Raw genomic sequence first — 16,886 nt, 5'->3', positions numbered from 1 at the left:
CTGTCCAGATGAGATGCATGATTTATGATCTACAATAAACTTACAGGGCGCAGGGAAGCGATAAAGCAGCAGACCACTCAATGATGTAAACATCGGCACACAGGGTAGTGATCACGTCGCCGCTAAAAAATAGTCTGTCTGTGTTAGTGCTTATAATAACAATGTCACTAATATTTGGTTAATAATCAAATCACGAAATGTCAATGGAGTGTTGTTGGCGCTTTCTGAATGGTTATTTATCGGATTTTATGAGCGAAATAGTGGAGCTCCCATTAGCTCCGCTGTAAGAAGACTTTTATTTGCGTTTATTTAATATTTAGAATGCATTAAAAAAAAATCCATCTGTCGTCATGTATTTCATAATGATTGTGAACAATAGGCAAAATTCCAAAAAAAGTGCAGTTCCCCTTTAAGCTTGCATCACAAACAGATGAGTGTTACAGGTGTACCGATTGTCCTGGCTAGCATTAGCTTTGTAGTTTGTTCGCAGATTTTGTCGGTGTTTCAAGTGGCCATCTCAACATTGTTTATAGTTCAGGAAGGGGCGGTTTAGTGTTTCGCAGACAAAGGAGAGGTCCTGGACACATGCTTTCCTCAGACAAACGTTCCTTCTCCTCATGATGAGAGCATTTCACTCACATTTATGTCAATTAACGTGATATTCTGCAAAGTGTCAAAGCGCTTTGAGTTCCTTAAAAAAAGGTAGAAAAGCGCTATACAAGTACAACCCATTTACCATTTACCATTTAACCGTAGATTCCATTTTTATTGCCCAATTTTGTGATTGCGTCCGCGATTCCGTTTACGTGGAAATCATATGGCCCTTTGCCTCACGATGCGCTGATTAGTAACACAAAAAAAACATATGATCCGAGCAACACACACATTCCTAATCGTGTCAGGTCAACCCAATGGTTGGGATTTTTTTGATAAACCAGACTAGCCTAGTACAACAGAAAGTCGGTCATATCTTCAATTCCAGGACTACCGGTATATGCATGTGATCATATGTAGTTTTGTATCAATTTTGTTCCCCCCAAATCTCATTGTTTAAAGGTTTGTAGCAGTTTAAAATGATCGCGAAAGCGATGCTAATTTCTGTTAGCCTCCATAATATGTTAGCCAAGCTAGCGGCATAAGTTTCAACTTCTTTACTTTAAGGTTTCATTGCTTATTTTAGTTCTTATCAGGCTGTATTGTTGATTTAAAATGCTTCTTACATGTTTTTGCGCGTCATGTGTATATTTCTTTTATTTCTTTTACGTGCTTGTTTTTACACTCATTTCCTTTGGAAGCAATCAAACAACTTGTCTCTAAATTTCCATCCATCCATCCATGTTCTACCACTTGTCCTTTTTGGGGTCACAGGGGTGCTGGAGCCTATCCCAGCTGCACTCGGGCGGAAGGCGGGGTACACCCTGGACAAGTCGCCACCTCATCGCAGGGCCAACATACATAGACAGACAACATTTTAAAGTACGTTTTACCTATCTGCCAAACTAAATACCAACATTCAGTAAGAATATAAAACAAAACCGGAAGTCAACCAGTGCCAAGGAATGGCTACCTACTGAATATTTCGATCATATGTAGACAAATGTATCCCCCCAGCACCCTGAAAATAAACCTTTGTCGTGCCTAATAAGAGTCTGGTACTTTCTGCAGTTAAGTAAATAATTGTTCCAAGCCACTCTATGAGGAAATACAGTTTACATGAGCAACCAATAACGTTACCTCCTGGACAAGATGATAAATAGCTCGGAAGTGCTGCAACAAGCACAAACCATCAAGCAACTAAAGTGAAGTTTTTTTAATGTAATAAAATCTTTTTAGCAAACCCTCTATGTGTCTTTCAGTACCTCTGCTAGGTGAGCCAACAGTGCGATGCTCTGGACCGTCTTCCCAAGCCCCATCTCATCTGCTAGGATGCCATTGATGCCCTGCAGAGAAAAGAAGGAACCATTACATAATGACATGAACGTTGATTCATGACCAGAAGTCAAATGTAGTACCTGCTCATAGAGGTTGGCTAGCCAGTTCATGCCTTTCAGCTGGTAGCCCTTCAGCTTGCCGTTGAAGATGGTGGGCTGAGGGATGTCCTCACCAGCCTGGATGGACGGATTTGACAGGCTGTAGCTCTCGCCAAAGCCATAAGTGGCGGATGAGGACGGCGCCCCGGCAGTGGCAGTGTGCTGAGACGCATGCCGGCTGTCCTGGGCGTCTTCGTCGAACATTCGGGTCTGAGCGAGAGAGAAAACAGTCATGCAAGTTTATTTCTTCTTTGTATTACATTCACATTGGAATGACAAAAAGTGCTATTGGTGGGATATTCTAAACAGAGCTAAAATGTTACTCTTAGTCTTACTCTCGCCTGATGGATGTGGTAGGCCTCTTGGGCGTTGCTCAAGGCCTGAGACTTGTAGTATTCGCTGTCTGAAATCACATGATCTGTTTAGACCCAGAGGACTATTCAAATATAGATATGTATACATAAACCATACCGTAGTCCTCCTGACTCATGTTGACCATCACGCCTCCTCCGATGTCGATCTTCCTGTTGCCGCTGGTGTCGTCCATCTTCTTTAGAATCTCCTTTTGCGCTTCATCTCCTCCCGGGCCGCCTGCCGAGGCTTTGCCGCTCATGAAGTGGGCGTACAGCTCCGTCTGGGTGATGAGGAAGTTGAGTTTGCGCTGCTGGCGCTTGGCCTGAAACAACAGACGGAAAATACAGTCAGAAGGCTGTCAAAAGTCCCCTAGTATGCAAAAGCAATGTTCTAACAGTAACATGTGTCCTTACAGCCTGTTTATGAGCACCAAACTTGAGAAAAATATAGCATCTGCCTCACTTGTTTGCTTCACTTTTGAGAGAAGAGCGCTCGCTTTTAAAGTCCTGGCTTTTCATGAATGGAAAACCTATCCCTGGTCTTCACTACACATCTTAAAGTAGGTGTAGGTAAAAACTTTAAGTTTGATCATGTTGTTGTTCTTTAGTGTATATGCTAACTTAGCATATAACGTAGGAAATATTACAATATTACAAATAATACAATAGCAAATAGTTCACATAGCTATGCTAGCAGTTTGTGTGCTCTTGTCAAACTCCTTCAGGTTACATTGTTGCATGTGATATATGACAGCTGTTATGTTGGACAGGTGTCAAAAGTTTATCAAGAACACAATAGTGCTTTTTGAGCTTTCTGCAGACACACATTCGGATGGAGACAAACACAGCTCAGTAGTATTAAAGCTACACACATAAACTTGTGTTCCCTGTTAGACGTACTAAAAGCACTTTTAACCCTCTGGGGAGATTTGATTTGAATGATCTTTTAAGCCAAACGGGACATACAAGTCCTTATATTTTTGAAGGGAGTAGAAACATTTTTTACAATTTTTTTTTTTTACTTTTGAAGTTTCTCAACAAACATCAGTCCTACACAAAAATCTCAAACATGTCTTTTTTTTTTTTTTTTAAACCTTTTGCGAGCATTTTGGTTAGATAATGTCACAGAAAAAAAAAAAATTCAAATAATTATAATTGACAAATCTGACATAATTTCATCAAAAGGCCTTAAATATTTAAATAAAAACATTACATGTTTGATATTTTTGTTTAGGGCTGAAGTTGATTGAGAGATTTTGACAAAAAAACTAATAAAAAAATAAATGAATCCAAAATGTATAAAAACAGAGGTATTTTGATCAGGTTTTATGCTGCTGATTCTGATACCAATGAGTGAAATCGGCCGATAACAATACCGATACCGATCACATGTATTAACTATGAAATGTTCAATATACAAGCGGTAGAAAATGGATGGATGGGTATTTATGGTAAGTGCTATAAACAGTGTAACAATATCATCAAAATATTTAAACTTCTTCTTTATTGTCTACGGTTTGATCACAATAAAGTCAATAGTACACAATACCTAAAAAAAAAAGTAAAAAGTACCAACTACTACTCATTTAAATCCTTTGGTTTTTGTTCTCAAAGACCTCCTGTGTCCAGGGAATTATTTCTTATTTTTGTAAACATGTAAATAAAAATGTGGACTTCTTGAAACAATTATTTCTTGTGTTTTTTCGAGCTAGCTTAGCAATAGCATGTCTGCTCCTGGCTTACTCTTACGGTACTGTGTGAAACATGTTTAGCCTCGTCTTCCAGTGATAATGCTACTTTATGAGGTCAAGATACTAAGAAATGTAGTTGATTTGCCACAATGCAGGTGATTATATTAACTAAGCTGGTAACTGCCTCTGTCAATCGAATAACCAAAAAATAAATTATCAGTCAAAAAAATCATGCATAAAAGTTATGGCCAGAATAAAGCACACTTTTACTGAAAGGACAAAAAAGTCCGCCTTGGTGCCCCGAGGGTTCAACAGTCTACATCAGGGGTCACCAAACTTTTTGAAACCAAGGGCTACTTCTTGGGTACTGATTAATGCGAAGGGCTACCAGTTAGATACACACTTAAATAAATTGCCAGAAATAGCCAATTTGCTCAATTTACCTTTAACTCTGTTATGTGGGCTCTGTACCGAGGATGTCGTTGTGGCTTGTACAGCCCTTTGAGACACTTGTGATTTAGGGCTATATAAATAAACATTGATTGATTGATTGATTGATTATTATTAATAATTAATGATATTTATCTTTGTGGAAACACTCATCTTAATGATTTCTCACAATGAATATATATAGAAACAGATAAATATCAATATGCAACACTTTATTTTTATATTTTCTCTAAGTGCACATTTTTCAAATTGAACATTTTCAAATGATCACTTCTAAGACAGTCTTGTGAAATCACAATATCCCATTTTAACTAGCTAGCCACTAATATTTTTTAACAAATCATGAATTACTTTGCACCATGTTCGTACAAATAATAACTCATGTAAAATACAAAAGTAAACTCTCAAATTTTTAAATCATGTCACACTTTGAACTGGACACCAAATCTGTTATCTGTTTCTTTGTCAGTTAGTGGGAAGCCTGGCATTGCATGCTGTTAACTAGTGTGTTGTACTCTGGTGTGTAACTTGACACTGCAACTCTGAGTGAGTCTTGCGATGTGCATCAGTGAGGCATGTTCTGTGTTTGTTCTTGATCAAGTTCATGTCAGAAAAGGCTGATTCACAAAGATAAGATTTTTCCTCATTGTTTGCGGAACCTTCTTAATCTTTTGGACATATTTTCACAGCAATCTGGCCTTAAGCTTAATTATGATAAATGTAAAATGTTAAGGATCGGAAATCTAAAGGGAACGTCCTTTCGAATGGAATGCAAAGTGCCTGTTTTGTGGACAGATGGACCAGTTAACATACTTGGTGTTGTTGTCCCAGAAAATCTAGAAGATCTAGGCTCAGTAAATTATGATAATCGACTAAGAAAGCTGGACAAAATTATGCAATTATGGAAAGGGAAATCCCTAACCTTGTATGGTAAAATGTCTATTGCCAACTCGTTAATTATTCCTCAATTTATTTATTTGTTTTTGTCATTACCAGCTCCATCACAAAACTTTTTTAAGATTTATGAGCAGAGGGTCTTCGATTTTGTCTGGAACGGCAAACCAGAAAAGATTAAAAGAAAGGTTTTGTACAAAGAGTATGAATATGGGGGCCTGAAACTTCTCAACCTTGAAGCTATGTGTCTGTCTTTAAAAGCATCAATTGTTCCAAAGATGTATTTAAACATTGAGTGGTACACAAATGTCCTGTTGGACAGAAAACATGTACTGTATCAAAAGAAATTGTATCCTTTTTTACAAGTGATCCCCTCCCAGAGAGTCTGCTGGGAAACATAAAGGAAACAATCCACTCATAGTGGTGTTTTCAATTTTATGTGCCAGAAAAAAGAGACGATATTTTGCAGCAGTTAATATGGATGAACTCTAATATTGTAATAGATGGAAAGCCTTTCTTTTGGAAAAATATGTTTGAAAGAGGAATCATTTTTGTCAATGATATTATCAATGAGAATGGTAAAATTATGAAGTATGATGAATTTAGAGCTATGTATGGTGATGCTTGCTCAAGCTTTTCATTTTATCAACTAACTGGAGTAATTGGGAAAAGATGGAAACAAATAATTAATTATGGAACTACTAAATTATTAGTTTGTAAACCTCTAATAAGAAATTCTAGTTGGCAAAAAGGAACTAAAATAAATAGAAAAATATATAATTTTTATTTAATAAAGAAATCTTTGAAGGCTGCCTCATACAACACAAATGGAAAATGGGAGGACTTTTTTGACTGCCCGTTGCCATGGGATGCCATATTCAAACTAATCTATAAAACCACTATCGATGTGCAAAATCGTTATTTTCAAATTAAAATTATTTATAACTTCTTACCCACAGGGAAAATGTTAAAATTATGGAATATGACAGAGTCAGATGATTGCCGATTTTGTTGTCAGGAGCCTGAATCCACCCTGCATTTGTTTTGGTATTGTCATATTGTGTCTTTGTTTTGGGTGGAAGTTGAAAAAATGTGTTTAAGGATTGGTTTGTTTATGAAGGTTAATGTGGTTTCTGTTATTTTAGGAGAGTTCATTGACAATCATGATTTAGTCAATTTAATTATAGTACTCGGTAAAATGTTTATTTTTAAGGCCAAAAACAGATATTCACTTAGTATTACTTTCTTTAAAACATTTATTCAGTATTTTCTAACTTTAGAAAGTTACATGGTTGAAAACGATAATGATGCCAAAAAACATTTTTAAAAAAGATGAGAAGTCCTCAAAGGCTTATTTTGAAAGTATAATTATGTTTATAGATTACATGATATCTGTTGTTGTGTTCCCTAATTTGAGTGACCTGGACATAATCTGGACTGTACATAAATGCTTATTTTGAAAATGTAATTTTGTTTATAAATTATATGCAATCTGTTGTGTTCCCTAATTTTTTTCTGTGTACATGAATGAAGGTGTGTGTTGCTGAGTCCGACTTGGACATTATCTGGACTGGGCCTGGTTTAAAAAACCCTTTAAACAAATCTAATTTCATTGACAACCTGGTCTGTTGAAGATAAGGCCCTTTTTTTAAAAATAAAATAAAATAAGATAAATAAATAAAAAACATTTTCTTGGATAAAAAATAAAGTAAAACAATATAAAAATAATTACATAAAAAATAGTAATTAATGAAAATGTTAGTGGACCAGCAGCCTATACAATCATGTGTGCTTCAGGGACTGTGTCCCTTGCAGATGTGTTGTCTATGTTGTGGGAACCAGAATATTGGTAGCAGAAAGAAATAACCCCTTTTGTGTGAGTGGGTGTGGATGAGTGTGAATGGGGGAGGTTGTTTGGGTTGATGCACTGATTGAAAGTGTATCTTGTGTTTTTTCTATGTAGATTTAATTTTTTTTTAAATAAAAAAAATAATTTTTTTTTAATTTTTTTTATTTTAGAACAGGCCCGCGGGCGACTCATCTGGTCCTTACGGGCGACCTGGTGCCCGCGGGCACCGCGTTGGTGACCCCTGGTCTACATTATCGGCTAATTATTCAGATAAACATCACAATATGGGACTTGAATACTAGACCTACCTCTTTCATTTCCTCGTCCAGTTTCCGTTGCTCCAGAGCCTCCTTCTCTGCCCTCTTCCGGTGTTCCTTCTCCACTTTGTCGTACTTCTTCCAATAGAGCATCATTTCCTTGGTGAGGCGGCGGGCGCGGGGCAGCGTTTCCTTGCAGTTCTTCTGGGCCTGGATGGCGGCGCGTCGGACCTCCCGCATGCACTGGTGCGCCAACTAGGAATGGCACCATTAAATACTGAGCTGCAATGTTTTTGTCGTGCGTTGGGGTCTTTGCAAAGTCACTTACTTTTTTAGCATTGGTCAAAACAAGGTTCTTAGCGGAGGTCTTCTGCTTAAAAGACTACAGAAAAGAAAAGCTAAGATGATGAAACCTCAGAAAAAAGGAGCAAATAATTAAAAAGGCTGACTCACCTTGGGGATCTCCTTCTTGGCAATAGTCAGCCACACTTTGCGTCGTCGTGCAGTCAGCTGCTCCACAGTCAGATGTTTTTTTTTCACCATCAGCACTGGTGCATCGTGGGAAAACTTAGCAAAGGTCTTGTTGAAATAAGGAAGACCATCGTCCGTAAAGTCTGCTTCGCCACGTTTCTTTTTCTTCTTTACTTTTTTCAGCTTTCCTAGAAGGAAAAACACCAAAACAATGTTTGGCGAATATTGTTAGCTTGATGAGATTATCAATACAAGCACATATTTTTTCACCTTTGAATTTCTTCTCATCTTTGATTTTCTTTTTCTTTGGGCCCAACAGGTGGCGCTGTTGCTCGCGGAACAGGTCTTGAGCGGAGAGAAGACCTGTGCTGTAGAACTGGTACTGCTGAAGCTGCAACATAAAAATATTACGTACAAAAATACGTTTTTACATATAAAAAAACTGCATTTGAGAGAACTGTGAGTTTTCCCGTAGAGCAGGGGTGTCAAACTCAAATACAGAGTGGGCCAAAATTTAAAACTGAACAAAGCCGCGGGCCAAGGTTGAACAAAATTAACCTTTTAATAGGGACCCAAACAAATTTTGCATTGAATATTGAACAAGCAAGGCTTATATAACTTTATAGTGACATGCAAAATCGAGTTTCAAATAATAATAATAATAATTAAAAAATATCAATGGCATATCAAATACAATTTAAATAAAAATTGAATGCCTCTTTTCTATTTGCAGCCTTCTGAGGTAAATATCAACATTAACTTTTTCCACAGGCTAATAAATTTGAAAATAAAATAACAATGAATAAACCAACCATTCAGGACTTTAAACTGCTCAGTTTGCAACACACTGATCTAATCTGATGTGCCCAAGCCAGATACCTGCCATCTTTTCTTGGATGCTAGTTCATTAATGTCGGGGCTCAGGCTTTGAGCTGAGGCAACCTTCTTTATCGAACAAAGGTGTTCATCAGTCATTATATCTCGTAGTCCACCCGGACCACAGTCTTGGGGGCGTGCCTTAAAGGCACTGCCTTTAACGTCCTCTACGAGCTGTCGTCACGTCTGCTTTTCATCCATTCTAACAACGTGCTAGCCCAGTCACAAGATATGTGCAGCTTCTGTACGCACACACACGTGAATGCAACGCCTACTTGATCAACAGCGATACAGGTTACACTGAGGGTGGCTGTATGAACAACTTTAACACTGTTAGAAATATGCGCCACACTGTGAATCCACATCAAACAAGAACGACACACACATTTCGGGAGAACATCCGCACCGTAGCACAACATAAACACAACAGAACAAATACCCAGATTCCCATGCAGCCCTAACTTTTCCGGGCTGCAATATACACCCCCGCTACCACCAACCCAAACGCACCCTCACCCCTCCGTGCGTCGGTTGAGGTGGGCGGGGTTGGGGGGGGGGGCATTCACTTGTGTGTGCATGCAGAAGCCGCACATATTATGTGACTGGGCCAGCACTCGGACTGGGTGAAAAGCGGATGTGACGATTTTCGGGAGGGGCACTGAAATTTGGGAGTCTCCCGGGAGGGTTGGCAAGTATGAGAATTAGCGGTGAATGCGGTGTTACCGCGGCACAGTCGCTGTATATTATCGGTGGGCCAGGTCTAGTGTTAATTTGATATGCCTCAAGGGCCAAGTGAAATTACACGGCGGGCCACTTTTGGCCCGCGGGCCAAAGTTTGACACCCATGCCATAGAGGGTCACAAAGGAGCCTATCCCAGCTGACTTTTGCATATGACTATACAAACAGCAATGCTACAATTGAAAAGTATCAAATTAATTAAAGAGGTCGTATTATGATTTTTTTCTACATTTAAAACACTTCCTTTTGGCTTACATAACATGTAATGGTGGTTCTTTGGTCCAAATTTTGCATAGATTATGTTTTACAGACAGTTTTCGAGCCACTTTCTGACTGTGTCTTTAGAATGCATCGTTTTGTGGGCGGTCTTACATCACGCGCTCAAGTCTTCCTCCATACCAAGCCCCCTTGACTGTGTCTTTTCCCCGTCAGCCATGATGTAGTTTTTAGCACTTCCATATGGAGTCTACTGACAGATATAAGTTAGAACTATATGCTACTTTGTATAAGAAATGACAACAGCGGAGGATGCAGGTGTGTGTACGAGCCAGTCTGCCGTACAAGAGGATAGAGAAAATTAAGGAATTTATTGATTACAATGTCAGCTCTTCGGGTAAACCTCCACTATATATGGCGATATCTGCTGACATCAAGTGTTGGAAAAATGTCACAAGTTGTGCAAATTCCCTACAGCTTGTTTGAAGGAAGTATGAAGGAAGGCAAAATTGTTTTATCCTGTAAATATCTCCACCATGCCTCCGTGGTTTGATTTTAAATTTTGGGAAATAATGCAGATCCCAAATACACAAAAGTCTGTAGCCATAGGTTAGAAAAGTTGGTTTTGCATAATAGGTCCCCTTTACATCCATCCATCCATTTTGTACCGCTTTTGCCTTTCTGGGTAACAGGGCGTGCTGGAGCCTCACCCAGCTGCACTCGGGCGGAAGCCGGGGTACACCCTAGACAAGTCGCCACCTCATCGCAGAGCCAACACAGACAGACAACATTCACACTCACATTCACACACACAACATGCATAATCGGGGATGTGGGAAGAGGCTGGACTAGACTCACGGGGAGAACATGCAAACACCACTCAGAAATATTCAAAACCTTGATCTTCTGACCACGAGGCCATAATGCGAACCACAAGACGACACACTAAGCACAAGGCCTACACACTAATTACTAGGTAAAGATACTAACAACTAGGTCAACACGCCAACCACTAAGCTACCATGCTAACCCTAACTCCACCACACTAACAACCAGGTCAACACGCTAACCACTAGGCCAGTACTTCTTAAATAGTGGGGTAAGACCCCGTGGAGATGTGCGGTTAAGTGTCAGGGGGGGGGGCATGAGAGGCAAGGGACTTCCAGTATTAGCGTCTTTTTTCATTCTTGAACGATACACAAGCCTTCAGCTAGGTGGCAGCACGGCTTCAATTAATCAACATGCTCAACCAGGAAATACGACCAAGAATAGTAAACAATAAATTATTGAATATTAAGAGTATGTGAAAGTTTGACTATTACCAATTGTTTTGTTTAATGTGACGACCGCCTTTAAGTTTTGTGATCAATCAGAAACATCAAGCTGCTAAAATACACCAAACATGGCAAAGTTTGGAGAGAGTGTTTTGCGTATTATCCATCATGCTTTGCAGTGGATTTACATGGATATAATTCAAAATTGTGTATACTGCTTAGACATGTTTTACATTGCCCACAAAGTTCAGTGAGCAGGTCGTGTGTGTTTTGTGTGACCATGTGTGCTAACTTTCTGTGTTGATTATACTTTATTTGTATTGGATCATATAGATCGATGCTATGATACAAACATTTCATAGTTAAACTCCTAGTCATTGACTAAAATTACTTATATTGTCCATTAGGATGGTGACACATTAATTAGGCTGTAAGCTAATTGAATTGAACTTGGGACGTATCGCGGGGCAGACTTCTTATTTAACTTGTGACATATCATGGGGCAAACAGCAGACGCCGGCCGGCCGCACTTGGCCCGCGGGCCATAGTTTGGACACCCCTGAGTTAGACATTGGTGCAAAGATTAACGTTAATATTTTGATCAAATTGGAAATAGTGAATAATATGTCTACAAGCTTGCGATTGTTTACTTTGGACTGGAACCCTTAGGATCTTAAATGTGATGAACCATCCCACATGCGCATCTCTTTGAGCAGCAGCTGACCGTCTCAGTGTGGTACTTTACCTCGGGGTCGGTGTGGAACTTGCTCTGGTGCTGCCTGGTGTAGCGATGCAGCCTCAGCATGTCGTGGAGCTCCTCCCGCGACAAACTGAAGTCCGAGTCGTCTGAGTCTGTGTCCGATTCCGTGGTGTTTTCGGTCAACAGTATGCTCTGAAAGAGGGGGGCGGGCGTTGAAAGTCAGGGCACGCACTCAGTGCACATGCGGATAGGATGAGACATGGCGCCTACCTTCAGCCATTTGCGGTTCTTCTTCATTTTGGAGAAATTGTAGTAGTTTGTCTTTTGTTCTGCAGAGTGGGACATTTTATGAATAGAATGACCTTGCAGCAGGACTGCATGTGTACAATTTGAGAGCAATGTCTTACCGTGAGCTTGCAGTAGGACGCCATTGAGGGGCTTGCCTTCCGGGGAATCTTCCCCTAGGTCACACGGCTCACTTTTCACCGTTATAGTGGTGTGTTGCCCAGAGCAGGTGTCCATGGAGAGCCCGGACCCGATAGCGCCATCACTGTCGTCACTGTCATCACTAAAGAAAGAAAGATAAGTAAATATAGGTCACATGGTTTAATTTACAGTCGCATTAGGTCTGTTTGGCTTCTTCTTTGGCTTTTTTGTGGCAGAAGCTGGCAAAGAGGAAAAGTGTGATGATAAAGTTTGCTGTGCTGTACAATTAACTTGGTCAAAGAGAGTTTAATTTTCTTCTTTCCACTTTCTCAGACACTCCAAATCATTATCGAACAGTGTTTCCCATACATTCATATCCTTTGGCGGTCTGCCACAAGTAACATACACATACACACGTTATTGTACTTTTCTTTGTGCGCATAGTATAACTTACAGTAACCTAATTAGTGGAGTCTATCAACAAACAACCTCTAATTCAAAGGACTGTTTACTTATCTGCCAAACTAAATTCCAACATTCGGGGAGAGCAAAATAACATATGTAAATAAACCAGGGGTGTACAAAGTGCAGCCTGTGTTACATTGTAGTAGAGGTGGGAATTAAAGTTTAAAAGATTAAAGTACCAATGATTGTCACACACACACTAGATGTGGTGAAATTTGTCCTCTGCATTTGACCCATCCCCTTGGGGAGCAGTGGGCAGCAGCGGCGCCGCGCCCGGGAATCATTTTGGTGATTTTACCCCCAACTCCAACCCTTGATGCTGAGTGCCAAGCAGGGAGGAAACGGGTCCCATTTTTATAGTTTTTGGTATGACTCGGCTTGGATTTGTACTCTTTGGGCACCTCAAGATTCGATTACAATGCAGGAGCTACGATTTGATTAAAAATTGATTACTGATGTATCTTTAATTTATGTATATTGATGCAGTTTTACATTTATTTTCATTTCACTAAATAAGCATGTATCATTTGCAACTTAAAAAAAACAATGCATTTGTAATAAGAAACAGTTAAATTAATTCCCATATGTATGAAATTAATGGAAATGTGTGCATAACTGGAACATAAAAGTCTTATAATAAAGGAGCTGGTTGGATCTCTCAGTGAAGTGGCTTGCTACAGTCAGTCAAATTTTAGAACTGTCTTCATTATTTTATTTACATTAAATAAATCAATTATTGACATTTACTAATCGATTTTATAATCAACAATGTCCAAATTGCGATGCATCTAAAAATCGATGATTTCCCCCACCTCTACATTAAAAGATTATAGTGATAAAATAAACAGAAACATTTAAAAATACAGCAAAACCATATAATGTAAAAAGAAACATTTACAGCATGTTGATAGCGACACATATTTGCCTTTAAATATAGGTTCTTGCTAAATTTGCCATATAAATGAATAAACAAGATTATAACTTTTTTAAGCCTTGTTTTTTTTTTTAAACTGTCATAGCCAATTATGCAAATTCTAAGAAAATGACACTTTGAAGCCACACCCCCACCACCACAAATCGATTGCTGGCCTGTGGAAAACACTTTGAAAGTCAAACAATTAGACTTAGAGAAACTTTATTGATCCACAAAGGAATTTGTTCCACACAGTAGCTGTTTCAAAGGATGGAAAGGGTAAGGAAGGAAAGGATAATGCAGATATTAAGTAGACTAAAAATGTACCATACTAGGAATATAAATTATAACATATACCGGTATGTAATATGTACATATTATATATACAGTGTATAATATATACTGATATATTACATTATATTTGTATAATATGCACAATGTATAATGATAATAATAATAATAATAATAATAATAATAAATAAGTTATGTATAATGACTTTTCACATTTAGGACAAAACCTCTCCAATTACCATTTTCTTCCTATTAGAGTATTTACATTTTATAAACATTTTATTGTACCTTTTATTGTTGCGGGCTAACTCGCGGGGTATGTTTTTGTTTACACTTGTATGGCAATTTAAAGGATCAAAGTGCTCAAATGCCATCTAGAACTTTGCCTGTACAATTAATAAAATTATTTAATTGCTGCAGTTTGACCCTGAAACAGATCAATTCCCATTGCCGTGATTACCTGACATGAGCAACAGTGCTACACAGTACCTGGTGATGTCTCCGTTAAAGATGGTGGCCGACTGGCGTAAGAAGCTGTCCAGCCTCAAGGACCGCTCCAGGCGTTGCAGGTAGAGAGGTTTGGCCAGGCCTGAGCCGCCCGCTGCTCCGACCTCTGGCCGCCCACCCTCCCCTGTCGCCATACGGTACAGATAGGCGACCACCCCTTGCCCCACTGCTGGCCAGGGACTTTTACTGCATAAACAGGGAAGAGGGTGGAGGTCAAGAGGGCCATTTCATGCATATGAATTTCAAAATAAGATATGTGGCCTCTTCATTCAGAGTAATGTATTCACAATACAGTTTATTTAGTAAAATATGTATTGTGGACATACCTTCTCAACAAGAGGCGTCATTAACCATGATTCCCTTAAAACAAAAGAAATGTATGATCACTTACTGGAAAGAAATGAATGAAAAATGACATAGAACCTTCAAGTACAGCCCCTGAAAATTAAGTTTTACAACACATATTCTGTATTCGTCTTCTTGCGGTCATTGATGCGCACCAGATTGTTTTGGCAGTTGGCGGCACTACTGATATTTTGCAACTCTCCAGGGGGCGCTATAACTTCAAGGCTTTCAAATTTCATTCATATTTATTTTTTTGACATTCTGACATTTACATCAGAGGTGCACTGCAGAACGACATATTGGTGCATTTCCAAGGCATGATAAAAACAGGTAGAAAAAAACACCTTTAAAAATGAACCAAGTTTAAAATATTGTTTTAACGTTTTACAATATTGGAAATGCTATAAACAGTGGTTTTGTGTCAATACGCCTTTTTAAAAGTATAATCTAGAAGCTTTTCGTGAAATCTCAGCTGGTAAATATAGCAGAATAGGAAAATAACCCAACAGACAGCAATAATTGAGTTACGTCATTAAAGGAAGGAACTTTATTGTCATTGCACAAGTACAAATACATTTCGTTAAAAATGTCACAAAAGAAATCCAGTCCTGATGCTATGCTTATTTTTTCAACTGTGAAGTTTGGGGATTTTGTGTGAAAACACTTACGTTTTTTATTTAAAAAAAACAGCTAAGTTATAGTATTGTTCAAGTATAATGCATTGAGCATGATTTAACTGATGTTGAAGAATTAAGTTATCATAAATTTAAAAAAAAGATTAATTTGATACTATTGTAAAACAGGTCTTGAAACAGTGTCCTCTAATATTACAGGCTCGTCTTATTTTCAGATCAATACGGCAATAGCGCTACAATCAGGTTTTTGTTTAAAATCCCTTTGACACCACTTGATTGTACTTTTAGAATAAAACTGGGACAATAACTGTGTTCTTCATAAATATGGTTTTATTCTTTGTCCTAGGTTAGCAGAATTACTTAAAAGTTGTCAATACCCAATTTCGTATAATGTGCGTATTTAGTTCACATAAGCGCGAATTGATGTTAATAAAATAACTAAATAGTAAAAACAATCGCCCTATATTTTGCAAATAATGTGCAACCACATCCTTTGCTCATCAAGTTAATGTTAGCCTGAGATAGCTGCTAGAGTTAGCCTAAAATAGCTAAGCGGCTAGCTAACCTTGGACGTTGAACTGAACGTAGGTTAGCCTTCATGCTAACTCCCAACTGCTAGCATCGCATCATATCAACATTAGTTAAGGGCGGTGTGGACGCACTGCTGTGCAAACAGGGTCAACACTGACATATTAGCACATTCAAATGAACGTGCGGGTCATATTTTGGGACTTTAGGACATTTTTTATCCCTTCTCCTTGTTTGCTAACAGCATTAGCATCAGGGCGAGACTGTATTTTACACTCACAGCATTAATATGAAGTAATCAAGTCCGCCCTGTCTCTTTAAGGCCACCACCTCCACCCCGAAACTATCTACTAAGGTGTAGCTTTGATGCTTTATTGTTTAAACAGGTAGTCGCGTAGCAGGGGCAACAAGGCCCTCCGCCCGCCCCTGGAGTGCCCTTGCAGCGGGGGCTCAGCAGTGTGGTGTACGATCCCCATGTTTTTAATTCTTTCTCCCTCCCGGCCATCTTCCCCCCCTTCGCCGTAACATCCAAGCACGGAGTCTCTCACCTCGGCCCCCTTTTAGCGTCTCTCTCGTCGCCGCTGCCGACTCTCGGTTCCCTGACTCCAAAATGGCGGTGAAGGGCGCCGGGCGAGTTCTGTTGAGCTTTGAGTCGGCAGCGGCGGCGGCGGAGAGGCGGCCACTTTCTGTTACTGAGAGAGCAGAGACACGACGCCATGGCGGTACAAGAGAAGGAGCAGGCTTTCCAATCGAGCGCCGAGCAGCGGCGGCTCACTTTTTGTCGTCTCATATCGCAACATGGGGACATTTAAGTTACACAAAACACATTTTTCCATTTTGAACTTTCAATGACACAGTGTGGGTCACGCCGTACGCCTGTTCAAATAAAACACACAAACACATCGTTGTCTCCGGGGTTGATTAGTAAGGTCTGTTCCTTGCGAAGGTTACCGAGCTACATCTTACGTCATCATGG

General features: G+C 39.3%; 1 protein-coding gene across 4 annotated transcripts in view; it reads right to left on the bottom strand.

Moving 5' to 3' along the window:
- Nucleotides 1–16,625, bottom strand: part of ino80 (INO80 complex ATPase subunit) — a 69,780-nt gene extending 53,155 nt beyond the window's left edge. Inside the window, exons 1-14 of one of the 4 annotated variants that reach the window (XM_062045141.1) lie at nucleotides 16,459–16,625; nucleotides 14,729–14,762; nucleotides 14,385–14,588; nucleotides 12,208–12,368; nucleotides 12,071–12,129; nucleotides 11,846–11,992; nucleotides 8,266–8,386; nucleotides 7,978–8,183; nucleotides 7,853–7,906; nucleotides 7,576–7,779; nucleotides 2,502–2,706; nucleotides 2,366–2,433; nucleotides 2,013–2,240; nucleotides 1,860–1,940 (exon numbers count right to left, since the gene is read on the bottom strand). In XM_062045141.1, coding sequence (XP_061901125.1) covers nucleotides 1,860–1,940; nucleotides 2,013–2,240; nucleotides 2,366–2,433; nucleotides 2,502–2,706; nucleotides 7,576–7,779; nucleotides 7,853–7,906; nucleotides 7,978–8,183; nucleotides 8,266–8,386; nucleotides 11,846–11,992; nucleotides 12,071–12,129; nucleotides 12,208–12,368; nucleotides 14,385–14,536 — 1,686 coding nt within the window. In that variant the 5' untranslated portion in view covers nucleotides 14,537–14,588; nucleotides 14,729–14,762; nucleotides 16,459–16,625. Of the gene's footprint in view, nucleotides 1–1,859; nucleotides 1,941–2,012; nucleotides 2,241–2,365; nucleotides 2,434–2,501; nucleotides 2,707–7,575; nucleotides 7,780–7,852; nucleotides 7,907–7,977; nucleotides 8,184–8,265; nucleotides 8,387–11,845; nucleotides 11,993–12,070; nucleotides 12,130–12,207; nucleotides 12,369–14,384; nucleotides 14,589–14,728; nucleotides 14,763–15,947 lie in introns of all 4 variants that reach the window. The other 3 variants (XM_062045139.1, XM_062045140.1, XM_062045138.1) reach the window with 3 other exon arrangements.
- Between the last annotated feature and the right edge of the window lie 261 nt (nucleotides 16,626–16,886).

This window comes from Entelurus aequoreus, linkage group LG04 (genome assembly GCF_033978785.1).
Source record: "Entelurus aequoreus isolate RoL-2023_Sb linkage group LG04, RoL_Eaeq_v1.1, whole genome shotgun sequence".
Lineage (NCBI taxonomy): Eukaryota > Metazoa > Chordata > Actinopteri > Syngnathiformes > Syngnathidae > Entelurus > Entelurus aequoreus.
Note: the sequence above shows the minus strand (reverse complement) of the source record. Positions and strands in the feature narration are given on the sequence as shown.